Source organism: Meleagris gallopavo, chromosome 2, assembly GCF_000146605.3.
Source record: "Meleagris gallopavo isolate NT-WF06-2002-E0010 breed Aviagen turkey brand Nicholas breeding stock chromosome 2, Turkey_5.1, whole genome shotgun sequence".
Lineage (NCBI taxonomy): Eukaryota > Metazoa > Chordata > Aves > Galliformes > Phasianidae > Meleagris > Meleagris gallopavo.
In genome coordinates this window covers 87,380,810-87,408,651 of record NC_015012.2, presented here as the reverse complement: position 1 = coordinate 87,408,651, position 27,842 = coordinate 87,380,810, and the positions used below count along the sequence as shown (strand labels likewise).

The window sequence follows — 27,842 nt, the reverse complement described above, 5'->3', positions numbered from 1 at the left end:
TTTCTCCTCTGCTGCTAGCCCCAGCTTCTCACTGCTGCTGCTTCCCTTCTTCGCTCTATGCCATGTGAAGCTCTCCATCGGCAGGCTTGGTGCTTGATCCAGGACTGGTGATTTCTTTCCTCCTTTTTATCTCTTTTTTCCCTCTCCTCTCTTTCTGTTAAAGTTGTTAAGTAATGTAAGGCTTACTTGAGCTTTCTACAAAACTCCACTGCTTAGGCAGATATAATTGTGAGGGGGCTGATTCATATAGGATAACTGTTTTATAGAAATCTGTTATAAAGTTGTTTTTTTTTCCTCTTATGTACAGACCTTGAGTATCTTTTCACCTTAATCTAATTAGGGTATTTGTGAACCTGGTCACCTCTCCCTCCCCTCATGGGCACGACGTGACAGGTGCAATGAGAGGCAAGGCTATGAGGCTGTAGCAATCACTTGGTACCTTCAAAATAGTCTTTCACCTGTGGATCTTGACTCTTCTTAAGCATTTGCATGTGTGTGAAGAACCAGTTTTCTTTGGCATAGGCGGTTGGAGTCAGCTTCTCTTTCTCTGGCTTTATCTCTTTAACTTTAAGATATTGGTCCCAGAGTTTGCACGTAGGAAAGTGCCCTGTGGGAGGACTCTACTGATACTATTTGTCATCTCAGTGACCTCAATTCTGAGTTGCATGTAGCCATCCAGGTATCATGGTGAGAACTGAGATAGGTAGCCCTGAAAGGTTTTAATTAAAAATAGCACTGCTTAATGCTAACAACTCACAGCAGTGAGGTGCCAGGCAGTTGCTAAATAGGGTGCCTAGTGAGAAAAACATTTTAATGCAGCTTTTCTCTGCTTTAACGTTATGTAGGCACACACTGTTTGGAAGGGTTAATCCTATTCATCCATCACTACATGGGAGAAAGAAAACTGTGATATAATACTTCTGGTGACATGACTTGGCTTAGCAAATTTTTCCTCATTGCAGCCATTAATACTAAGAAGTAGTAAATGTAATCTATAGTAGCTAGTGTACATCAGTGCTGCATTTTGTGCAAGGTGGCACTAGCTAAGTTGCCATTGAGTTCAAAGAAAGAGACGGTCTATATCTCTGCAGAGTTTTGAACTCACAATAAGCAATTGCATGGTCTCTTTGATACAGTGAGTTGTGTCTAATGGCAGATGAGATAGCTGAGGATTGGTGCCCTGGCTGAGAGTCAGGCAAAGGAAAGACAGCGTAGTTCTCTGGTGGGGTGTGCTCACAGTGATCTGTGCTGGGATTGAGCCTCAGTACCCAGAATCTGCCTGTCCAGTGCTTTCACCACTGCTCTAACAGTGATTAGGAATGGGATTTTAAGGTGTCCAGTGGGCTTATTCAAACAGTACAGAGAGAATTTTAAAAGAAGGCTGTGGAAGAGATTCCTGGACATTTTAAACTGCCTTTCATTTTGGTGCTTTGCCAAGTGTTCAGTGACATTAATAACTTCTGGATTCCTGACAAGTGTGTGGTGTGTATTTTTTAACTCAAGGCTGGACAGCGGGGAGTGCTGAGACAGATACGACTCAGATATTTTTGTACCTATCTGTGAGGACAAGAATTACAGCTATGACCCTAGTTGAAGAGCTTGGCAGAGCTAGTGTGCTTGGAATAGGTTAATCTTCAATAGAGAATGAAGATTATATTTAACTGTTCCTAAATAGTTACAGATAAATCAACATGTGATCTCCTACTGTTTACAGAGAGCTACTTTTGCTTACAAAGAAAACTACTGAAATTGAAATATTTGCTGAACCAAAACAGATTTTTTCAAAAGGCTCAAACATATGCCAAGGGATGGACATATGGTAGCCTTCTTTGTTTTCTCTGCTTAACCAGAGAAAGGACATACGCTTGTAAAATTATTTCCAAAGATCTGTTATAGCAAAGATTTTCATTTTGCTAGTGGCAGTGCAAATCAAAAGAATAATTTGCTTAGAACCACACAGAAGAAAGAAGACATGTAGACATAAGGAAAAGGATTATCAGTTCTAGTAAATAATTTATCTAAATTTCCATGAGCACACGTGGCTGAACTTTCCTTATCTTATTTCTGATGCATTATAATACTCAGTGACAGGCTTAACATTGCCCAGATTTTTGCTTTCTAAGCAAAACTAAATCAAAAAGCACACAACAACTCTGAAGGTTATGATTTATGCGATGTACAATTTCTGCATGCTGCTGACCTCGCCTTTTCTATTGACTTCTATTCAGAAAATTGCCTGCAAAAATCAAAATAAAAATCAGGTAGTCTGATGTAATTTTCCCTCAGCCACAGTTCCTTTTCTGTGACAGGGACAGTGTGGGAGGCATGCCCAATGAAAACGCTGCTGACAAGAAATCATATTAAAGAACTGATTTTGGATTTCAAGCCTATACACATAAACACACACATATTCCCCCTGAAAGTCTCTGCCATTCCCAGCAGTGCATCCAGACAGTTGTATTGCCAGCTCTGCTCTCAAGAGTCACTGCCTTTTGATTCTGTGACCTTCTGCACCACTGGATAGTCCAGCTGTAATCACAGAGGGAAAGATTCCCTTCACTCCCTGCTGTTGATTTCTTCATGGTCTTCTCATTCACTACCAAATAGAGAAGGAAGAATGACTATTTTTTACCTTTGCTTTCATAGCTTTGAAGACTTAAATTGTCTTGTAACTGTTTATTTTTCAAACTATGTTATTTTTATGCAATTTAGCCTTATGTGTTATCACCCCTAGAAGCTTCAAAATACTCTGCTGCTCTTGTTTTTTTTTTTTTCCCTGAATATTTTAAGGTTTGGCAATAGAACCATGCAGATTTCTTCAGGATTGTAGTCCAAAGACATGGAGCTGATGGATGGTTGTTACACATGTCTTTTCAGATCTGCTCAGCTTTTCTTTGTGGTTTTATTATTCCAGCAATTTCCTCTTTAAATCAAAACGAGCACTCATTGGTGGGCATTTATTACTGTAGTTACTGATATTACCATGTTCATTTTGACTAAAGAAATGTGAACATTAAAATAATAGATTTGGATGATAGCTTATACTGAATATCACCTGACCTTTTAAATTTTCCTATGGTAAAACTGTAAAATTAAGCTTAAGTAAAGGAAAGCCAGATCAATGGAAATGAGATTGAAATGGGGCATGCAGGGTATGTTTACTGTAGTGACAGTCAATGATGTATAGCCCTGAATATCAGGTAGGAAAGTGCAGGTGAAATGCAATGTAAGTTTGTTACAGTTTCCATTCGCATGGAAGGAAAACGAAACCAGAAGGAAAGAGATCTTCCTTTGACACCATGTGCTCACTCCTCACATTGATTTCATTTTAGATGTTTAAAACAAGATGTTTAAAATATTGGGCCATGTATATTCTGCATAATAAATCTTTACCAGAAAATTTCTCACTTGCCAAAGAACACATCCAACATTTAATAATTATGGATACATTGCTATAGCTCTATTTCCAGTCCGTGTCTTTTTTTTTTTTTTAGTCTTGGACAAATAAATCTGTTTATAACAGGTCTGAGTAATGATTAACGCATATGGAGTCCTCATAATAAAGTTGTAGTCTGCAGGTTTCTTTTCAGATTTGTTTCTGACCAGTAACTGGAGCTATTCTATCTACAGTAAATGGATTGTTACTGAAGAACAGTGAGCCTTAAAAAGGTGGCTAGAGGCTGAAGAATGTGGCTCAAAAGTCAGATCTTGCTCTTATATTGCATTGCAAGTGAAGTTTGGATGGCAAAGCGGCTTGATGCTAGAAGAAATTTGACCAAGGAACTTTATTCTCTTGAAGACGGTGGTTCTGCAAAGTGGAACAGGCTGAAAAGAAGTCTATATCAGGGCAAGTCCTGCAGGATACGAGGCTGCTGCACAGGAAGGAATGATGACTGCAGCTTTAACATTGCTTCCAGAGCAGCTATATGTTACTGTGACCAGTTCTGTGCCTCAGGTCCTCCTGGACCCATAGACTGCTGTGCTGACTACTGGGATACTTGTGAGAACACCGTTGAGCCCACCAGGTCTGATGAGCCTTGGCCACCTCCAGCATCAGGTGGGTATGGAGAAAAGGCTCGGATGGCATTAGTGCATCATGACAAAAATATGCTTGAAAGTAAAACTACCAATTAATCTTTAGTGTGCATGCATCCTAAAAATATGCCTACAGATATAGCGGACAAAGTCACTGAATATGAAATCAGAGTAATAATTATGTTTGCTGCTATTTCTTTGTCTCTAGGACGTATTTTTAGAGTTGGCTAGATCCAAACTGTTAGACAGAACCACTCCTCTTACAGCAGCTCAGTGAAGGAATAGGTGAAGGGATGTGAATAGACAGAGGATTTCTGACCAACATTTTGTTCTTTTTTAGTGTTTTATTACTCAGCTGGTAGTGGAAGTTCCCCCAGTAGTACTCTAATCTGAGTCTTTTGGTTTTAGAACTAAAGATTACAGAATGAATCTACAAACATCTGGTCCTCACTTGGTTCCTGCAGAGGGTGCTAGAAGTTAGCTGGTGCTGTATGTCTAGAATTGTGAATTTTAAGCCTAGGCAGCTTCTTACCAGGATAAATCTGGCTGAAAATGTAGAGATTGTACCAAACTTTCAACAGCCTAAAACTGAAACCATAACACCATGACCTTTAAAAATTAACTCTTTCTTTGGGGCATCTCTCCTGTTTGCAGTCATGCAGTCAGACCACAGGTTCTTCAGGAGTCTGTGCTCTTAAGCCAGGCACACAGCTGATATCTGATAAGTGACAGCATCAAAAACGCTAAAGGCTGCAAAAGAAACTTGATTTTCCAAAGTGTTTCTAATCTTCTCAAAGAACGTTGTCCAATTTGTGTAAATAAAGATATTTCTTTCCTATTTATTTAGGCTGCACTGTTGTGTATTATTTCCAGCAGACTGGGAGTTGCTCTCATGAGTTCTGCTTACGCTCCAAGCACTGTTTCTGCTCCAGAGCTGAGAGCCTTGGGGTCTAGTTTTGCAGGCTGCTCATGGAAGGAAATCACTACAGAAGCTGTGGTAGTTTGCCATGTGGGTCCCGGGCAGGTGTACCTCCAACAGGTAAAAATGTAACAGGAGGTTTAGATAAGGGAATTGGATTTTTATTGCCTTTTTCAATTCAACTTTTGCTTCTCTTTTTATTATTATGTAACTCCTGGGTTATACATGCCTGCCATAGATAACAATGATATTTTACCTATTTGAGCACCTTTATTTGCTCTATAGGTGAGCTATTGTCATATTTAATTTATATCTCACTTCAAAACAAGCTGTTGTTTTTCTGGTCCTGCTTTGTTTCTTTGTTGATGGAAAATCTTCAGCTTTCTAAAGTCTGTTTATTGGATACTTGCTATACAAACAACCTAAAGGATTAAAGGAGAGCACCAAAGCAGGCAAAATACAGCAGGAGAAAATATAACTCAGAAGGAATATTCTAGAACTGAAGTGTCTGAGGAATAGGGAACAGAGAAAGAAATTGGAAAGAAGAAATGGAGAAAAAAGTAGGACTGAATGTCAGAAGATGAAGCAAACAATGAAGCATTTTTAGAAACGCTGTAAGTATATTGGCTAACTTTTACTAACTGAGACTGTGCCGCTGCCTTTAGCTAAGAATTATTAAGGCACTACCAGACCACATACACCTGGAAGATTTTGATCTTCTTATTGCCTGTGGTTTAGCTCTCAGTGCTTTCCGACACATGCTGCTCTAAACAAACCAATAAACTTCAGTGCTTTGCGTGGGATAGGAGGAATATCAATAAAAGGGCACAATGCTGCATTTCTGCATCCCAATTTTTCCACTGCCGCAGTGCACGGCACAGTAGGCTATTGTGTGCACCCTAAGCATTCGTGTGCACCAGGCTGGGGGCCACTGCAAATATAACTTTGTGAAACTGCTTTGACTTTGTCTTTACGAATCCAGCATTCAGTGTGCTGCAATGGCTTCCCTGTATCGTTTCAAGAGAAGATGTGCACACGGTCCTGTTATGTATGTCTTAGACACTGGACAGAAAGTCTGGATTTGGTGGTGTTGTTATTATTAGGAGAACTGTTAGAGTTTTATTTATAGAATACACTTATTTATTTGATCTTTCTGTTTCACTTACTCTGATGGTACTAAACGCTTTATCTGAGCCAGCACACTAGATCTCACAGTGGTGATGTTACAAAAGAGACACAGATTGTGACTTCACACTGTGCAGTCAGACTCTGGCCTATATGTGTATACATCTGGAGACATTTCAGTTACAAAACTAATTACACAGATTAGGTGAGAATTATAGGAATTTGGGAAGATTGAACCAAGAGGCAGGTCCTGATTTATTAAGTCCACTTCCTTCCAAGCACAATCTTCACATAAGTCATCGGGATGCACCTCAAAGTGAAATAATTTCCCACTTATTTCTCACTATATCTCCCAGATTATTAACATTCCAGTCTAATACCCTGATGGCTGGACAATCTGCCCTTTTTCTTATGCAGCTCATGTCTTTCAGCTTTGATATTTCTACACTTTGACGCTGATGCTTTAGACACCTCAGAAGCAGTAAGTACTCCTGAGCCTTCAAGTCCTAATTTTGCTAGGCTAAGGAAACTATGTTCTTAATCTTCAATTCCCCAGGCATACATTAGTAGAAAGCTTCTTTTGTACTTGCTCAGGTTTGCACTTTTTCTCAGGTGTGGGTGGCAGGGCTGCCAGCAGAGCTCCAGTGGGGCTTCCTCCTGCCTCTGAAACAATGCTTTAATACTTCCTTCACTGGCTATAAGTGAAATATCTTGCTTGATGCCTACTTCCACCTACCGTCTGATCCTGGCACTGGGGCACTCTATGGCAAACCATGACATCTGAGTAATTTGCCTTGGATATTCTCTGAGAAATGTCTCTGTTACTTGCAGAAATTGAATTAGAGCAGAAACTTCAGGGCTCAGAATGCTTGGGTGAGATATATCTCACCTATGTCTGTGCTAGTTCATGCAGTCTGCTGCATGATTAACAGGGTGAAATAGGCATTTATAATTAATTCATCATCTCTATTCCACTTCTGCACTGTGGTATAAAATTAATTATGGCTTAGAGGTGAATATTTCTCTCGTGCCAATGAAGGAGATCTTCATTTGTAACATAAGGCTTACTAGTATCTGTAGAGGAAGCAGGAAAAATACTGTCTTTCACTTAAGTAATGTATACATTACTTGCATAATGTTACATACAATGCATAAAACTAATTAATTCAATAATAGCAAGAATTTTGAGTTAACTGACTTCAAGAAACAATTTTTTTTTCACACGTCTATATGTTATGTTGGCAGGTTGTTATAAAGATGGCCGACATTACGGAGAAGGAGCAATAATTAAAGACAACTGCAATTCCTGGTAATGTTTCAGAGAACACAAAATTGAAATTAATTTAGCATATGTCATGAAACAGGAATTAAGTTGGTGAGCATCTCTAAATTCACATTTAACTTAATCAAATCACAATGGTTGGAAGAGTAGTAATAGTATTAAGAAATCATAGAATTGCTTTACAGCCAACATAAAAGAATGGTGAAGGAGGATGGACTTTCTAATCAAGACATGAAAACATGTTCCCCTCAGTGATCTAAGTTCTGTTGCTGTTCAGTATACTGGCTCTGAGTTGAAATAGTTTCATCCACAGGTCTGTAAACTTACCTGAATACAGAGAAAACCGTATTATTAAAAGCTGGGGGAATATTTTTATAACAGCTTCCTCTATTACTTTGGCAAAAGGGATCACCTCTAATTTTAAGGGGAGAATTTCACTTATGTAGAAAACAGATGTACTGTTTGAACACCCCATTCCCTGTCCTGGGACATCAGAGGAACAGCAGAGATGCTCTGTTGCCATTCCTGGCAGTCAGCAGGTGGTCCCCTGTACCTCTGAAGTCAGGACAGCCCAATGTGCTCCAGGAACATCCAAATAGGGCTTGTGCTCCATCTGCCCTGAACTTGTCTAAAGATACTTGGAGAAAGGTGTCTACAGCCATGGAGCTCCTTTCTGGTTCTCCAAAGTGAAACTTCAGCAAAAAAACTAATTTTCAGTACATCATTCTTTTCTCCCTGGCTTGGCCTCACAGATGGAAGCAAATTTTGTCAAAGATGAGATTTTCCACAAGCTGTAACCTTACCATCTCATTCCAATTAGGATTCATTAGGTAGTGAAGTGGTACTACGTATTATTTTGTTTTCATAATTACTGTGACATTTGTAGTTCAGGCTTTTCCCCTCCCCATTCTTCATTCTGCTGTAGAAGTACAATTCATTTTCTGCTCAATTATATTCTTGCCCTTTCAGTAAATGCATCCAAAGTAACTGGAAGTGTTCAAATGAAGTATGCCTTGTTCGCCCAGACTTGATTCACCACATTAATTCTGGAGATTACGGGTGAGAATACTTCTATTTTAAGTAAAAGTATTATAGTGTTGTAATAGTAGAGCTTTTTAGTAGAAAAAATGCAAAAGTGTTGTGATCCACTCGAAAGCTCATAGCATGTAAGTGCAAATTACAAGTTACATGTTTCTCTCTGCCCCTCCCCTCCCCAATTACATCTTATCTATGCGATAGTAAATGTACATCTGTGAAACTTCTAAAACTCTAGCAAAATATAGATTTTAAAATAGAAAGATACTGAAAATTTCATCCTGGTAAGAGTCAATATTTGAAATACCTATCTAAAATATTCTCCAAATTACTATAATTCTTTTGCTCACAAAATGCTCTTTAGATCACCTTCCTTATTCCTCACTTTAATAGTTAGGAGAAACATTCATATATTTATTTATTTTTTACCCACTTTCCGGAAGGTCATTCTAGATACCAGAATTTTAGGTAGTATTGGAAGAAGGAAGAATAGGCCAAAGGGATCAAGATATCAGAACTTTGTGAGACTCAGTGGTTTTCTTGCTACCAGTTCTTATTCCTTGCAATGCAGAGCAGTGCCTTGGGAGGTTGCCTGCCTAGCAGTTGTGGAGCTAAATTCACTAATGAAGTCTATGGAAGTGCTCAGGTTTCAAACTGTGACTCTGTGCTGAAACGGATTGTACTTCATGGGAGAGATTTAAACTTAGGGAGGTAGGAGAGACAATTGAGTTGGGCACCATCAGCCACGTAGGTAGTTAAGGCCACCTGAGAGACTAGATTCTGCAGGTGTTTATATTCTCCAGTGACTACAGGCAGGCTGAGTAACAAGGCTTCTCCTTTAGGGGGTGTGAATCCTACCTCTGTCTTTCATATACACAAGCAAACAAGAAATAAATGGGTAAAGAGAGCACCCTCCCCTTGACTCAGGCCTTCTCCAGTAATGCATACAATTTTAGTTTGCTCCAAATGTGTATAAATGTGAGTTCTTTTTTGTTGTGCATATGTTTTGAAGGGGTTAATACTAGGTTCTGAGTTTAGCCTACCTTCCTCAGATAGAGTAGGGAGGGAGTACTTAAAGACAGCCCTTACTCTGAATAACAGGCAGAACAGCTGGGCTTTCTGCTGTGTCAACAGTGGCTCATAACTACTGCTGGTGCTTCAGCATTTGAAGGCAATGTAACCCACTGTGTGAAGCTGTCATCACCTGGTTTGAAGCATTATGTGAGCACAACTTCAAGACAACTTTAATTGCTTTGATCGAGCACCTTATTTTCTAGTATTTCTCTGAAGCATTGCACACTCATCTGCTGAAGGCTGATACAGTGCTGACCTCAAATCACCAGTTTTCATATCGTGTTCTTCCAGCCTACATTTACCCACAGAGGAATAGCCTCATTCATATCTAATAGAAGGTCTTGAAACATAATTTGAAACATTTATTTCTGGATGTTATTTTTAGTGGTGCTCTTATAGAGAAGGACTACATAGAGAAGATATTATGAACAGTATGTCTAACCTTGCTTTGTTTGCTTGTTTTCTATCTGTGAGAAAGATGGAAAGCTGACAACTATACTCAGTTCTGGGGCATGACGCTGGAAGAAGGTTTCAGAAAGCGCTTGGGCACATTACCTCCATCTCATTCCTTGCTGAACATGGAAGCAATTCCAGTATGTATTGTGTGCAATTTATTTCTTTTTAATAAATTAATTTTTTGGAAAAAAATGTCGACATTTATAAGATTATGGTTAAGGTATGTAGGACTAAGTGCCTCCACGTTGCATGTGAAAGTCCTAGAATAGTTTTCCTATCCATAGAAAGTGTGGCCATATCCATGGATATCAAACAAGGAGGAGTAAGAGCAAGTGCTATACATTGGGAAACTGTGCACTAATATTCACTTATCAGTGTGAGAATCACAAGAATGATTTGGGTTAGAAGGGACCTTAAAGATCATCTAGTTCCAACTGCCATCTGCTGTGGGCAAGGAGACTTTTCATTAGACCAGTTTGCTCAAAGCCATATCCAGCCTAACCTTGAAACCTCTAGGGATGGGAAATCCAGAGCTTCTCTGGACAACCTGTTCCACTGCCTCACCACTCTCTGTGTAAAGAATTTCCTTCTAATAATGAATCTAAATCTCCCTTCTTTTAGTTTGAAGCAGTTACTCCTTACGGGAGTAAGTAGATAGATCAAAGATTTGCAAAATGCAGTAACTATAACACATTTTGGCCTTCAGTTTTTACATAGTTCAGGCAAATTATGCCATTGGAATATCTGTTTGAAGTCAATTGTCATTGATTGTTTTATATGTATAAAGAAGATGGGTTTCCAGATGGGAGGAGTTGCAGGGACGGTAGTGCTTAGCTAACAGTTGGCAAGGAATATGGGAGAGAGGGAGGGGATCATGTGCCTCTGCAATAATTTTCACAATCTTAAATCTTTTGCTTGAAGCAAAAGACTGGCTTGCTGAAAATTATACTGAAGAGGATTGTCAGAGCCAGAAATTGACAGAAATTGGGCTTTGGCAATCTGCCTCATGCGCTCTGCTAGACTACTCTTCTCGCCAAAAAAGGATTGATTTCATTTGAAAATGTTCTATCAAAAAGAAAAGAAAAAAAGAAAAAAAGAAAGAAAGAAAATGACATAACAGATTTCAGTACAGCATTTACTGTGTGGGGGAATTGGTGCAAATTGTTGTTGTTCAACACTGAGATTCAAGAAAATTTGAGTTAATTTTTACTGTTGTTGTTTACTTTTATTCTTGAGAAATAGAGTGTAAGGCTTGTATGGCAGGAACAAAAAGTGGGTATATTGCACCTAGTGCAGAGATTGACATTTACACTGACTTCTGCCTATTCCCACGTTAGACAAAGAACATCTAGGGAAACAAGAAAACGAAGGGTAAAATAAAATATTTACCATATTTCCTCTCTTCTATTCAGTTTGAATTAGCTGGTCACTCAGTGCTCTTTCATTATATCCAGCCCATTAATTCTGTGCTATTAAGTTTCCTGTAGCTTCTTTGACTGCTGCACTACTTATGGCCCTGTTTCCACAGACACATTTCTCAGGCACGTTTTCTCCAATGCTAATTATAAAATTTGAAAGCCATAACTCAACTGTCTTTGGCCCTTCCAGAAATTTCCAGGAGCTTGAATGGATTCTCTGAAATCCAACTCCATGCATTTATCCTTTTAACCCTCAGGAAGTCCTGGAAGTTGCTAGAGGCACATGCTTTCCACAGGAGCCTGAGAAATCTTTCTCCCTGCTAAAAATACAAAGTAATAACATCTTTTCCAGTTTTTCCAGAGCTCTGAACATACAGAAAACCAGTCTGAATTGTACAGAAGCCCATCTCCAACCTACGATTTCTCTTCAGAAGTGTCAAAACTTTCTTATTCATACCCTAGGGTTTCTGTCTTGGATTGTTTTGATGTAAAAATATTTTTCTCTGAAACTTCCTATGAAGCTTCAAAACTCCCTAATTGTGTCCTATTCTGTAGTTTTCTAGAAGAACATCACCTCTTTAGTGTCTTTGTTCTGTCTCGGGAAATTTTCTGTCTGACAGATTTTAATACTTCCCATAAATGTAAGAAAACATACTTCTATTCATGTAAGCAAAAATTTAATCAGTAGATAATTCCATGTGAAATGGCAGTTATCAGGATTTAAATACTGAGTGAAGATGTGGTAAAGCATCTCTTCATAGCTGTCCCAGTATCCATTGTCATGCATGATCCAGCAAGTTCATAGCGTGGATCAGGTTCACCGGGGGTAGAAATAATTTCTTTCAATTGACAGACCAGCAGCTGATCATAGGATCAACTTCTGCTTCCCCTTCCATGAATTTTTTTCTGATATTTTGTGAAGTATACCAATACTTTTAAAAAGACCCAAGTAATAAAAACCAGGCAAGCTTTATTAAAGTTTCTATTCATCTTTTGTATCCAGGTGACAGCTGAGAAGAAAGTAAAAAGGCATAAATGATGAGAAATACAGGAATGAATGTTTTTTAAAAATATATTTTCCGAGACTGTCTTCAAACCTTAATGGTTTGGCCTTCAGGTGACCTTGTTGAGTACTAATTTACCTGCGGGCTGGGGAACTGCTTACTTACTGTACATAAAAAAGGGCTAATTAAATGTTTTTGTGTTCTCTGGGATTATTACTGTCTTTCCCATTTTGCAGGTGAGAAAACTGAGAGTAATTTGCCCAGTCACGTACATAGCTGATAAAATGTCACAATCAGCGTTTGAGAGCTTTTGGCTCTAGTTAGTGCTGATCTGATTTAAAGCTGCTAGCTTTGCCAACGGAGAAAGAAAACTATAGTTATCCATTCATTAAATGCCACACTTTTTGATTTGAAATAAAAGCCATTTCTTCAGCATGCTACTGGTCTACTGTCTCAGAAATAAATGACAGCACCTGCTAACTAAGAGGTTGCTGTTTTCCATTGTGTCTTCGGGGTGCTTGAGAGAAACAGGTTTTTGTATAAAAGGGATTCTTTGCTCAATTGTGTCAGGGGAAAAAAAGATTCTAGGTTGCAAAGCACTTCTGTCTTAATCACTTCATATCCAGAGCAGAGTTTTAGTTCTTAGCAGTATTTGTTTGTGGAGTATAGGTTTTTCTGTTGTTTCACTGACTGACATATCCAACTGCAAATCTGCTTTCACAACATTACTGAGTGACAGAGGTACATTTCCTCTTAGGGAAAAAACAAGCAGCTTACAAGTTGTAGGTGAAGTCTGAGTATTCCTTTATAACTCCCAACCTTCCTCTTTTGCCCAGACTGGCAAACTCTTTTAAACCTTCATACGTATACATAGAAAACATGTAAAGGTTTAAAAGAATTTGCCAGTCATTTTCCTGATTCCATTGTGCCTTGTAATGGTGGATTATGGAGCATACGTTGAGAAACAATTGTCTGGACTCACCATTTGTCACAGAACAACAGTGCTTCTCAATATTAGGGTAGCAATTACTCGGACAAAAAGCTAATGTTTCTGGCTACAGGTCAATCCTGCATTTCTTAATGGCAGGGCTGAAGGCTAATGAGGGATTTGTTCTAGGATTTACAATGTGAGGCTATTAAATACACTGCCAGTAGCTTAAGAGATATGTAAATTAACACACTGGCTCAGACCAAAGATGTATTTAGAATTTTTTTTTTCTCATCTACCTCATTCAGAATGTAAGTGGTCGTTGCTCAAGATAGTGAGCTTAACATTTGCCAAATTTTGCTTATTTACTTCTTGATAGTGAGCAGATTATGAAACATTATTCATCTGGGATTTTGCCGTACAATTATTCTTCAAAGTCAACTTTGTGCTTGCTCGTGAATCACAGAATCATAGAATAACTCGAGTTAGAAGTAACCAACAAAAATCATTGAGTCTGGTTCCTGGCTCAACACAGGAGCACTCAGAAATCAAACCCTATGTCTGAGGGTGTTGTCAAACTCTCCTTGATCTTCAGCATCTTGGGGCTGTGCCCGCTGCCCGGGGGGAACCCGTTCTCCTCTGGTGAAGGACCTTTTCCTAACGCCCAACCCAACCTCCCCTGGTGAAGCTCCATGCCATTGCCTCAGGTCAATACAACTCCCTCTGACTTCAGGAAAACATCCTGCAAGAGACTGCAGTGACTCCACGGTTGCAGTTTCATCCATCCACATCTATAAAACACTAGACAGGGGTTGGATGTCTTAAATGCAGCTTTCTGTTGCTGGAAGCTTTAGAGCTGTGATTTTGTTTGCTTTGATGTCTACCTGGAAAGAGCATTATTAGTGATGATTAAGCAAGATACTTATCTTTGCAGAAGTTTTGTGCATGTCATTTGTGGCTGCAAGTCCCATATTTCTAACAAAATTTTGAAGAAAGCAGAATTCTGATTGCAATTAATGAAGATATTAAGATTAATATCTTAGCAAGATTAATATTACTGATTTGTTACATGTGAAGGTATAACTTTCAGATGAATATAAATGACTTAAGCATTTGCAGTATACTTTAAAAGTGAGTAATGGTATTTCGGACTCTCAGGCTATATGTAAACTTTATGAATCTCAAATACTTCAGAATTACTAGGTCTGGGGCATGTAGAGGTGGTATCAATCCATCTGCTGTGACTGATTCCAGTTTCATAGCTGATAAAGACCTCAGACACAAGCTTATTTTTCCCTCACCCACTTCTTCTCAGCTGTGAATTTTTCTGTGGGAAGAAAATCAGCATATACAAACTGGATGAAGATGTTTCTGTTTCCCAGTGCATGTCAGAAAATCATCTGGACACAGACAAAGTTGTAAAGTTCGATTTCCCAAGTAATCCTAAAAGAGCTTGTAAGACCTGGGCTCAAATATTTAAATTGTCTAAGGAATAGGTATCTGGTCTTGTAAACCACAAGGCAATTTAGAATAATTGTGCAGCAAGAATCAGAAGACCAAGGATAAGTAAACCAAAATAAAATAAAGGATTTTTTAACAGGATAGAAGCCTTTGTTTCCACATGTGAGCTTGCTAGTAACAAATAATTATCAGGGAGTGTTTTGTTTGGGAGAAGGATCTCATATTCTGTATATTGTGTTTTCATCTGGATTAGTTGCTCTGAGCAATTGTTTGAGACAAATTTCTAGGCTGGGTGTCCAAGGTGGCTGTATGGCCATTCCTTTTTTTCTTGTGCAGTATAAGCACTCTGTCCATAAAGTTATCTCATTGTTTTTAATTATTTAGTATTTTTTTTCATGTCAAACATAGGGCAGATTATTTGCAGCTGTACCAGATGGCTCCTGCATATGTGGATATTTGTGCAATTCTTACAGGACATAAATTAAGACAGAGAGAAAAGTATGCAAAAAATGACTGTTCAAAAGGTTTTTCTGAACAGTCCATGAATTCATATCAACATCAGATTGCAAAATAGAAAGAAAATCAGTGGTTTTCATTTTGGAATGAGAATAAGTGCTGGAAATTGAAAAACCTCTGTGTAAAAGATGAATCAGTGAATTTACCCTCTGCTGATTCCCCACTGGTAACTAGAATTTCCTATTTCCAGCCAAGTGGAAAGCATGTCAAGATGAATAGGGTAACGTTCCTAACTTCATTACTGTTTGCAGCAGAATGCTTTTCCTTCCAAAAATGTCAGCTGGGTCATAATTGACATGTTTCATAGGGAAATGTTGCTTGAGATAAAAATCAGACAAAAACTGGACAGGTTTCTCAGGTTGGCAGCTGTGGAGCTCAGCTTTTCAGCACAGCTACTGGAGTGCCAGAAAGCCTCCAGCTCTCAGGGCACCCACAGCACCCAGGCACAGGGCAACCACCACATAAATGCTTGGCAAGTCACAGCTGCCAATGCTTGAGGCTTCCTCAATTCAAACATTATGAATGTTTAAAACAAAAATAGGGTCATTTTGAAGGCAAAGTTAGGAAATGAAGCAGATATACTTCATCTACTGCATTTTGTTTTAGGGAAGCTCCCTTCTGGAAGAAAAATTTCCTGAGTTTTTTGCAGCCACTTATGCATGGCCTGACTGGATTCATGATCCTTTGGACCAACGAAACTGTGGAGCATCCTGGGCATTTTCAACCGCAAGTAATATTTTTTTTTTTTTCCTTTCAAAAATATCATGTATATTAAATACATAATGAAAACTTACAGTGATTAGTAATCAAGTAATTTCAACTTTCTGTTCAGCTTTTATTAGCAAAAGTTACCAGTTGAAAATGCTACATTTTTCATTCTAAGATGTCCCAATTTAAGCTGTAGAGATTTTCCTTTGCTTTTCATAAGTTTTTGTATCATATGGAGACTTCTTTTGTGACAGGACGTAGGAATAAGTCGACTAGTGCATTTTATCATTAAGAATGAAGTGACTCTTACTCATCTACATTCTTTGCTTGACTTCAATGTTTTAAAACAGGTAGATGTCACTTTATATATACATGTACACTTATATATCTGTCTATTTGCCATTGTCTAATCCTTGAAATTCAAGTAATGAAGTGTAAACTTTTCAGTGATTTTGTGAAAAGAAAACTCTGAAATTTCTCAGGTGTTTGTGGAAAAAACTATTTTCTAATTCTGTAAATAAACCAATGTCAGTAATGCAATTCAACCTCATGTGATAAAACCTCTAGTTTTATGAAAAGTGGACATGAGTGTTTGTGTCACTTTTTCAAAGAAATTATAGTGATCAGTTTGGTTAATTTTTCTTATGTAGCAATAAATCTCAGTACATATTAAGATATCTACAGATAGAGGAAAAAATTATGCAGTCAAACTTTGACTTGATATGAACAACAGGTCCTGCTGGATGCTGGTTTCTGCTTCTTTAAATCACAGCATAAGGAGGAATGTCTTAATTTCACTTACAATTTAGTGAATCTGTCTGTCTTTAAGCCATGAATAAATATGTAAGAACTTAGAATCATGACTATCTGATCTAGTTCAGACATCTGTGGTTCAGACTTTCTCAGAAAGAGAATTTTATGTGAATCCCACATTACACCTTAATATGAGTAATTCCACATATTTTTTCCACTTAAGCAACTACTTACTTCCAATTAATATTTTCTTTTTATTTTGTTTTTCTCTCCTCCTCATATAAAAGAATGGATATAGAAAGGAAAGAAAAGGGATTCAGAAATTCAGCTGCAGAGATGGGAAATATTTGTATGTAGTTTGCTCCAAAAGTAATGTTTCCTATTTATTTCCATTGGAAAATACAACAGATATAAAGATCACAGTAGCACTATTTGCTAGAGCAAATTCTCAGCTACAAAACACTATTTTTCAATATAGTCACCACCAGTAGTCAATCTGTGCAGATGAGCTGATGGAGGCACTCTTCATTTTGTGGTGTGACTCTTGTGCATGGCCATCCAGAACGTGGCTCATCTTTCATATTGCTGTTATCACTGCTGTAATGCACCACCCGCTGCCTCATTGTGCTCACATCCACTGTTTGGTTTCCATAAACATTCAGCAAACGTCACTGAACATCAGCGAGTGCAATTTTTTCCACATGGAGGAATTAAGTGCTACACCGTTGCTTCATACGCACTTCCATGTCAGATGACATTGCGTCAGGTTACCCCTCTGCTGCCATCTGTCACACAGCAACAAGATGTAATTGAATTTTGGTGGGAAGATTCAACCTCTACAGTCATGCCACCAATATTCACCTCTAATGTTCTGGATCCATATAATAAAATGGGAGGCATTACTTTCAGAGCAGCCCTCATATCTTCTGCTGAAGTTAACTATATATGAATATGCAAGTACAAATATAGAGATTATTATATGAAATTATGTAAATATCTAATTTGATATTTAGATATATACCAGTATATCTACTAATAAGTTGTTTATGGTACTTTACAATTTACCACTCTTAAAATTCTTATATAATATCATATTATATTTTATGTATACATATATATACATATTATATTATATATACTATATGTTATATAGTGTATATATATATATTATATTATCACAGAATCACAGAATCACCAAGGTTGGAAAAGACCTACAAGATCATCCAGTCCAACCATCCACATATCACCAATAGTTCTCACTAAACCATGTCCCTCAATACAAAATCCAAATGTCCCTTGAACACCTCCAGGGTCACTGACTCCACCACCTCCCTGGGCAGCCCATTCCAGTGCCTGACCACTCTTTCAGAAAAGTAGTATTTCCTAACATATATCCTGTATATCCATAACGATATCCTATTATATATAATATCCCAATTGTTTTGTAAAAATATGTCCCCAGGTAGAAAATGTTGATGTATTTCAGTCACTCTTTTACAACAACCACTGAGAAGCTCTGAGTAATTATTTGGTTTTGATAACACAATTTCTTTCAAAACAGGTGTCGCAGCAGATAGAATAGCAATTCATTCTGATGGTCAAATCACAGACAACCTTTCTGTTCAGAACTTGATCTCTTGTGATACCAAGAATCAACATGGATGTGGTGGTGGCAATATTGAAGGTGCTTGGAGATACTTGAAAACACATGGGTAAATATTTTATTTATATTTCAGTTTATCTTAACTTGAGCCATTCACTTAAGTTACATGTGTTATAATGATGATTTCTGATCTTTTGTGATAAAAAGATTTAGCTCTGTCTTAGATCAGATTACCCGTATTCATCTCATCAGAACAATCACACTCTAACGTACACTTTCTTCAAAATGCCGTAGTGAAGTCCAGGAACTGGGAAGCATTCCCAAAGAAGTATGTGAAGCCTATTTTGAACGAGATAGCTAAGGGCTCTTGCTGCAAAAACTATTCAACTGTCTAGCTCCCTTTCTCCAAGCCTCATTATATCTCGATATTTTCATTATGGTAACCTCTCCAACTATAAGAAACACAAAAAAAGTCTTTCTTTTTGTATCTAAGAAAATATCATAAATGCAGTCAGAACTTGTATTGTGTTTGGGATACATGCTCTTGATGTTAAACAACCTTGAGAAAGCAACCAGTTGCGTAATACAGTATTTTAAATATTCAAAATGTTCGAACACTGTCTTCAAATAAAACAAATTATCACGTTATCTCAAGATTGTTCCAAAATGCAACACTGTAGCAAGGACTGTACATTAATCTTTCTTCCTTCAAGTTGAACTTCTCAAAATTAACAGTCCACAAACCCTAAGTGGACAGTTAGAAGCCTGTTGAAATGGCAAGTAATACTCTATAGAAACACAGAATTTCTTAGTTTGAAATGAATGTTTTTTTAATTATTATTATTTATTTTGGAGATCACCTGCTCAAAGTATGAGTAGTTTCAAAATTAGACAAGATTTCTTATGATCATATCCCCCTTGTTTTGAGAATCTCTAGGGATGGGGGTTCCATAGCCTTTCTTGCAATGTTCAATCATTCTTGCAACAAAGAACTTATTTAAAATTTATTTTATCTAATTAGTGTCTTCTTTGGCCAAACTTGTCACCAGTACCTTTCAGGTGTACATCTCAAAGAAGAGTCTTATTCTGTCTCCTCTGTGATCTCTCCTTATGTAGTTGAAGACAGTAGTTAGAATTCCGTTTAGCCTTGTCCAGACCAAAAAAATTAATGTCCCTCAGCTTCTCCTTGTATATCACATGCTTCAGTGCCTTAAGCACCTTTATGGCCTTTTACTTGCCCAGCTTGCCATTGTCATTATCTTGGATCCCATGCCTGAACACAGCATTCCAGATGTAAGCCCACAAGTGACAGTTTGAGGGAAATAACCATTTTTCACAATGCCTTGGCTATGCTCTTGCTAACACAAACCGGTATTGTGGATCCACTTTTGTTGAGGAGGCCCACTGCTACCACACATTCAACCTGATGCTGCAGACACTTTCCTGTTAAATTGCTTTGTACACTTTGTACACAGCACTGCTGCATGGGCAGTTTTGTCTGTCCAGTTGGGTATGTGTCTTTGTTAAACTTCATGAAATTTCTGTCACCTTCTTTCTCCATCTTCTCAGTGTCCCTGTGAATAACAGCCCTGCCCTCCACCATACTGACCACTCACCAACAGTCTGGCATCCTCCACAGATTTACTGAGCATGATTTATGTTCCACTGTCAAGGCTCTTAATAAATGACACAGTCTTAAGGTAGGGAATGTCACTAGTAAAGAGCCACCAGTCACTAGTCACGGTACAGTCTAGTTCAGTTTTTGGCTTTGTAACCAACTCACACAGCCCCACTCTCTCACAGGCTGATGTAGAAATTGCTGAAAGTGTTGCTAAAGTCAAGGTAAATTGCATCTTATGCTTTTCTTATTCACAGTGGAGCTAGTCATGTCATTATAACCAGATTACTTCATCTGGCCATCTCATCATGGGGACACATGATTTGCCCTGGTGAATCTGTGCTATTTCCAATCAAATCCTTGACCTTTATGTGCCTGGAAACAGCTTCTAGGAGGATTTGCAATATCTTGATTTTATATACCCTATACTTCAGCTGTTTCTCACATTGTAAAACTTATTTTTGTGCTTTCTGCTCCATACAATAATCTATTTCCCCTCACTTTCATGCACTCCCATCCCTTAATCTTTCTTTCACGTGCCTCGTATTCATAGGCAGCGAGATCTCAGGTCTGCTGTCTGTCAACTTTTAATTTTAGTTTATAAAAAAGCAAACAATCCATGAACAGATCAGGAGAATGTCAGATGTGCTGCATCATACGTCACAGTTGTCATGGTAGCCAGGGGATCCAGGTGAAGACCAAAGCACTGTCATTCACACAGACATTGAGTATATAAAGCAATCATTCTGCTTGTCCTCAAGTGTACCAGAAAGGTGATCTATTTTTGATCAGATCAGATGAGGATTCCAGGGCTTAAACATTGAACTAGTTTTTACATTTTTTGAGTGGAAGACCCTCTAGGTAAGTGATTACAGCAGGAAATAAGGGACTTCACCTTGGTAAAAGCCTCAGCACTCATTTAAGTAAAGACAAAGTAAAGAAATTAGTTATGGCTTTACATTTTAAGAAATTGAATAGGGTCCTTCTAATCTGTAGCTTATGCTCTTAACAGAGTAAATATAACTCTTGCTAGAGTTGTTTGTCTACCATGCTAAGGATAGGAGCACAAGATTTTCCAGTGTAAATAAGATAAAAGATTCATTTCGATCAGTATTATCTCCACAGCTCTTGGAGATAGTTGTTTTTAAAGAAAATGGTCTAAAGAATGCAGAAATAGGACAGATTTTCTGTGTTTCTGTTCTCCCTGTCTGTTAGCTCAGTATGGATATATCCATCATGACTCCATAATAATAAATTTCTTCCTATAGCAAGAAGCTATATTTTTTTTAACCTAAAGCAGTGTGGTTACTGACACAGCATTCTCCAGAGGCAGTTTAGGCATATACAACAGTTAGTTCCTTCGATAAAAAAAAGAAGTTGTGCTGAAAATGTATTGAAGCACTTTATTTACCCAACTGTATCTATACTTCAGATTTCAAAGGATGTTCACTGTTACTCCTTTGCCTGACATCTCAGTGTATTCACCAGAGACTTTTCAGCCGACTGCCTGAGTAACCAGTTTGCAGGGCAAACATCTGAAGGTTCTCCAGATATCTGACACATCTCTACAGTCCACAGCCATCTTCTCAGTCCATTACACATCATTTGTGTTGCTCCTGAGTCAGCTCCTACACATACATCATCACTGCACTCTTACAGATGTTTGCCTACCACTCATATTTATTCCCCATTATTGATCCACCATCAAAGTACCAAACTTGAAAATATTTCTACTTCCCATTTTTATAAACCATTCTAAATCCTGATTTGTGTTCTTCAAGTTCAAAAGATCCATCAGGATTCCACCTTAAAAAAAATCCAAAGAGTGAGGACAGATAATGGAGGAACACAAGAATGGCTATACAGGGTCTGAGCAAGGGTCTTTCTAGCCACAAGAGCAAAGGATAACACATTCATCTAAAAGCCTAAGCAAAAATAATGGTTCACTAATGTGGATCACTAAGCTATTTTTCTTTCTAATGCCCACAATACTTTATTTTAACTATGAAAAATTGGAAATATATGGGGTAAAAGTCTGAAGTGTCTTTTGAATGAGTCCTGAGAAATGGTGCTTGTTTCCTAACGCTTTCAGGTAACTTTTATTTTATGAGCCTGTATATGGCAATCTTCTTTTTTTTTTTTTTCTATTATCTCTGTAGCCTGCAATAGGTAGAAAGCACATTGATTTTCTATGTGGAGTTGTAAATTTTCACAGCAGGTGTTCAATGATGTATTAGAGTTCCTGGTTTTCTGATTACTGAAGTGTGCTTATCTCCAATTTTTGATAGATTTTCAGGAAAAAAAGTGCTAGTCTAAACTATCCCAGTGAAGTCAGTGGAAGATTTCCATAAAGGTTGATAAGGAGAACTTTCATAAAAACTGAGCACACAGTTAACAGTGAAAACTGCTAAATGAGTAGCCGAATTGCTCTTTAACTCTCCTTTTCTCTTTGTCTTTCTCCATTAATTAAAGAATATATCTTTATTCTAATTCCAATTATTCTTTCTTAATTTTAAAAATCTCAATAGCAAGTCACAAATTGTGAGGAATCAGTTTGGTTTGAAAATATCTTTTTTTGAATGTGGTGCTGGAAATTACAATTTATATAGATATTTACATGTGCACACAAAACAAGCTGTTATTTCTACACAGCCATAGAAATGAAGCGTAATCAATTTTGTAACAAGCAATAACAGCCCATGTACATGTGGCTTAAATGCCTATCATTACTGAATTGAAAGCTGGGAATACAGACTGTCTTCAGATATTTTGGGAGGGATTGAAAGGGTTTGTCTGTGAGTAAACTGAAGATCTAAATGACATCAGCCTAACTACCCTTAGATGGACAGTTACTTCTCATGTAGACAGAGCTACTGCTTCTTGCAGTTACTGGGCATGTTGGTCTATTTTGGGAGGAGGAAATTTGCTAAGAAAAAAGACTTTTTCCTCAGAGTCAGTTGTTCTACCATCAAAAGCTTAATGAGAAAATACCAAGAGTAGTTGAAGCACACATGTACTAATCTTGTAAAAATCCTGATGGATAAGTAAACACAAGCAAATCTAATTATCCTTCAGTCTGTGTGAATATAGTTTGTTCTTTTTCAGATTCAGCAAGTTCAGTATATCTGGTGACCTACTAAAATACGAGGGCTGCTCTGACTATAATGCCTCCCATTTTATTGTGTTGTCCACAGTGTCAGAGGCAGGTGCTGGTAATACGGCAGTAAAGGTTGAACTTCTCACCCGTATTCTGTTCCATTTTGTTGCTGTGCAACAGATGGCAGGAAAGGGGCAGTCTGACACAACGTTATCCAAAATGGAAGTGTGTATGAAGCAATGATGTGTCATTGAATTCCTCCATGCAGAAAAAGTTGCTCCCATTGATGTTCCCTGATGTTTGGTGAATGTTTATGGAAATCAAACACTGGATGTGAGCACAGTGAGAAGATGGATGGTGCATTTCAGCAGTGGTGCCAATAACAGTGTGTCACTTCCACTGGTGCAGATCTTTACAAGCATGGAATGTGGGCTCTTGTTCATTGCTGTTGAAAATGGACAGCTAGTAGTGATGATTCTGTTTAAAAAGTAGTGCTTTGTGGCTGAGAATTTGCTCTGTCAGATAGTGTTATTGTGCTCTCTGAATCCAGTCTTTAGAAGAACCTTCTGATATGTATTCATGATATCATCACAGAAATGTGTGTATTGTTTTAGAAACATCTAGCACTGTAATATGGAAAACTAGTAAGACCTAGAGTATGAAAATTATAAAACAATTAGTGGAAAATTCAGTGTGCCTTTACTTGAATATTTCAAATTGATAGAAAGGGCATTTTAAGCTTGCTTGCTTCAATTTATTGAAGGAAAAAGGATGCTCAGTTAGCCAAATAGTCAAAATGGTTGAACAACTCAGAATAAGCAATTTAAAATAAAGAAACTTGCTGTATGAGGAAGCAGCTCATTATAATTAAGGTTTTGATGTATTGCCAAGGTAAAGAATTAAAACCTCTCCTTACCATTTTTTGAAATGACTTCTTTTTTTCTTTATCCTTCTCTATATTTGGATTTAAGAATGGCTCTTAACCTGTTCTTCAAAGCTACTTGGATTTAGCACTTTGGAGATTTTTACATCCAAAATTAGCTTGAGTTTAATTCTCAGGTGATTTACTGCAGCCCCTCTGCGATCACTCCTCTGATAGAATCAGTGCTAAATTCCTTTGAATCTATGAAGCCTTAGGCTAGAGAAAAATCATCCAGAAGAAGCTCTCTTTGCTATTCAAAGATTTGTCTTTGATTACTTACGAACAATCAATTAATTTCACATATTTTCTATTGAATATTTCCTCCATGATTCTTGCAATCTATTAATTTTAATTATTTTGAAATCTTTATTACAATAAAAGCTGCTCTGCGATGACTGGACTTAGTATTTTCAAAACACAATCTTTCAAGAATATGTAATTTCATTTAAATTGTTAAAAAGCAGTCTTAATTTCCGTAAATATACTCTAAAACCTTGAAAGCAAAATCATTGATGCAGATTTCTAATGGTGGTGTGAAAAATTTACGTACTATGTGACTGCAAATCCTCTCCATTTGGGAAAGCTTTTGAGAAATGTTTCTAAGAAGTAGTGAGGATGGTCTTCAGGATCTGCATAGACCAGACATGTATCACTATTACGGCATGTCTGTCATTTTAGTGACATTTAGCAGAAAGGATCCTGCTGTCAACAACCAGCGTCCTACAGAAGAAGCTCTGTGGCCTACTCCCCCTAAGATCACCACCCTTTTCTGAATACTATGTGACACATATTCACTAGCCTTTAAGTCTACCTCTGTTTATTCTTTTGGTCCACTTTCTCTTCTAGGCAATGCCCTGTCCTTCTCTGCTTCCTAACTTTATATCAAAAAATACTTTCTGAGTTCAGCCTGAGTTTAAACCCGCCAAGATGAAATTTTCTCACGTGGTGGGAAAACAAATCCTACAGATAAAGCAATTCCTTAACTGTATTCTCATCTTCTTCGTAAGCATAAATTCCTGAAAGTTGTTGCAAAACAGTACAATTATAAATTCCACCACTGAAGCCCGTTGAGTTTTACCCTTTCTCTGTTACATATTTTGTTATAGAAAAGTCCCTCCTGCCAGCATCACTATAGAGAATTTTATTTTTTCCATGAATCAAGACAATCAACCCAGTCACCAGGCCATGTCTAAATGCTTTTCCTAGTATGTCTCTGCAGCTGGAGCACTCATTAACTCAGTTCTGTGCTCTCCTACTTATTTCCCACTTGTTTATCTTTTAAGGAAGTGCATTTCTTCCAGAAGACTTCTGTTAGTGTGAATTAAGCTACTAGTATTAATTGCTAAGTATCGTGCCTCTCTTTGGAAGAACCATCAAATTCATTCGTTTGTCAGCAAACCAATTATTTTTACCCAAATCTTTAAAAAAAAATTACAGAGAATTCTTATATCAACAGAAGTTTACAAAGAAAAGTGAGCAAATTTTCACATTATATGTGAGAAAAATATGAGGTCAGACACATTTTAGCTGAAAGAAATAAAGAGACCTGTAGCTTCTCAGCAGCACTCCTTTAGAAAATATAGATAAAGCTAGAAAATGATTAATTTCACTTAAAAGTTTTTGATGCAAAGATGCACATTTCAGAAGCCATTTTCAATAAATGTAGACTTTGTGGTTTATCAAACATTCATATATTTGAAGAATGAATGCCTCCATAAACTTACAGTGGTAAAATAATTATGAACTTGGAATAAAAGTTAAAAAAATCTTATTACATCTATTTTTAATTGATCAGGGTCGTATCCTATGCCTGCTATCCATCATTTTGGAAGCATTCTCTGGATTCACCAAGTGAAAATCACTGTTATGTGTCCAGTGAATATGGAAAAAATCATACAAATGGGCCCTGTCCCAATGCTTTAGAAGATTCCAATCGGTTATATCGCTGTGCCTCTCACTACAGGATCTCCTCAAAAGTAAGTTCATGCTGTGCACACATCCTATCATTTTCATTTTGTCCTTTGGGGCTTGAAAATAATTTGGTAGATGGAAATATTTTACACTTGAACACTTTTAAGGAGAATTTTTCTTTTTATTGTACTTGTCAGAAGAGATCATATTCTTTGTAGTTTCTCTGTTTATCTCTTCAAAGTTATGCTGCTGTGGTTCTTTAGAAATTAAAAATAGAAATGAAATTATGCAGTCATAAATGTGCATTATTTCTTTTTAAACATGTTCTTGAAAGTTTTTCTCATTTGGTAAACCAAATACACTTTAGCAGAAATACAAGTGGTATATTTTATGCCATATACATATATAACATAGAATGGTTTGGGTTGGAAGGGATCTTTGAGACCACTTAGTTAAAACCTCCCTGCTATAGGCAGGAGCACCTCCCTCTAGACCAGATTGCTCAGAGTCCCATCCAGCCTGGCCTTGAATGCTTCCAGGGAGGAGGCATTCACAACTTCTCTGGGCAACCTGTTACATATGTTATATGTAACCTGTTATACATATGTATATATACAATGTATGCATATGATGATAAATTGTTATGTTTTTATGTTGGTATGGTGTTGAATTTATGTTATTTAACATAATGTATTTTCTCCCCTTGCCTTCTCTGCTGCTGCTCTTCCTTTCTCTCAGGAAACTGATATAATGGAAGAAATCATGGCCAAAGGACCTGTGCAAGGTATGGTAAGTTTGAAATACTTTAATGCTGTCATTGAAGTAATTAATGCACAACAATTTTGTAGCTAAATATTAGAAATCATAAATTGCTTTCCATGGTGAATAAAAGACATGTGCAGTAGTTCACCCAGGGGCTCCAGCATTGATGTAACTTTTGGTGTGCAAGGGCTCAGATCTTCTAGGGAAATAAAGTTACTTCAGCAGGATGTGAGGGAATGGAAAAGAGTTATTTAGCCTGACTGATTGCAGCACAGATGGTGCTGATAGCATTTGGGGATGGAGAAAAGGGGTTGTGCTGGATATCCATCTGATCTGGATGGACGACCAATGAAAAACCAGGAGACTTTCTATTTCAATTGACTTGAGTTATATAATGAGTTATCATGGCCTGCAATTCATTACTGAAAAATACATGATTAGATATAATTCATTTCAGTGAATTGTGATGTTGAAATTAGTTCTTAAAGTTCTTTATATGAGCAGCTGCAATTTGAAGCTCAACTCTGACAAAATCAGTAGTCTTCTTCTGCCCAAATTTGTTTGCTCAAGGGAAACATTCTTTCCCACACTGAATTTTGTCTAGAAGTGAACACAATGTTTCTACTTATTTTGAGATAAGGAAACAGTTTGAATCCCGAAGACAGAATTTCAGACAGTTCTCTAGTACTGCCTTCCCCTGCTGTGTACACATAGTTTGCTATTTTAATCTATCCGTACTAAATCTTCCACATAAAATTATCTAGATTCAGATGTTTGTTAAGTTTTAATCACACAATGATTCATATCATTTTTGGAATGTCAATATGTTTTCAGCAAGCCTCAAGGTAATGTTGTACGTGAAAAATAAAATCTAGATCTTAAAAGAGCATGTATCTGAGAGCTTCTACAACTGAGAGTGATTCCTGACCATTCTTCCTTTGTGTTATAATGAGATCCTTAAATGAGTCTCTGTTATGATCTAATAGTTTGTCACTGTTCTTATTCTATCTTCCCATAATACAAGTGCAATCAAGATATGATTCTAACTTTAAAACGATATCATGCATTTTTTTTTCAGAACATCCTGAAAGTGATCTTCAGCTACTGAAAATGATTTTCCATTTTCCTTCACTTGTCATTCCTCAAGATCTTACAAAGTACTTATGGCCAATCTTATCTAATGTAATGAGTAATATTTAATAGCTGAATAATTTT

General features: G+C 37.4%; 1 protein-coding gene across 1 annotated transcript; it reads left to right on the top strand.

The window, feature by feature from the left end:
- TINAG (tubulointerstitial nephritis antigen) lies at positions 1–27,842 on the top strand. Its single transcript, XM_010707812.3, has 10 exons — positions 1–107; positions 3,631–4,057; positions 7,325–7,388; positions 8,331–8,420; positions 9,949–10,063; positions 15,860–15,983; positions 18,276–18,426; positions 25,750–25,930; positions 26,604–26,649; positions 27,706–27,842. The coding sequence occupies exons 2-10, from the start codon at positions 3,688–3,690 to the stop codon at positions 27,825–27,827; spliced, it is 1,263 nt and encodes a 420-aa protein (XP_010706114.1). The 5' UTR covers positions 1–107; positions 3,631–3,687; the 3' UTR covers positions 27,828–27,842.

Coding starts and splice junctions, on each gene's coding strand:
- TINAG (XM_010707812.3), top strand. CDS start 3,688: ATGTGGCTCAAAAGTCAGATCTTGCTCTTATATTGCATTGCAAGTGAA. Junction 10,064..15,859: donor TGAACATGGAAGCAATTCCA/GTATGTATTGTG, acceptor ATTTTGTTTTAG/GGAAGCTCCCTTCTGGAAGA. Junction 26,650..27,705: donor GGCCAAAGGACCTGTGCAAG/GTATGGTAAGTT, acceptor TTTTTTTTTCAG/AACATCCTGAAAGTGATCTT.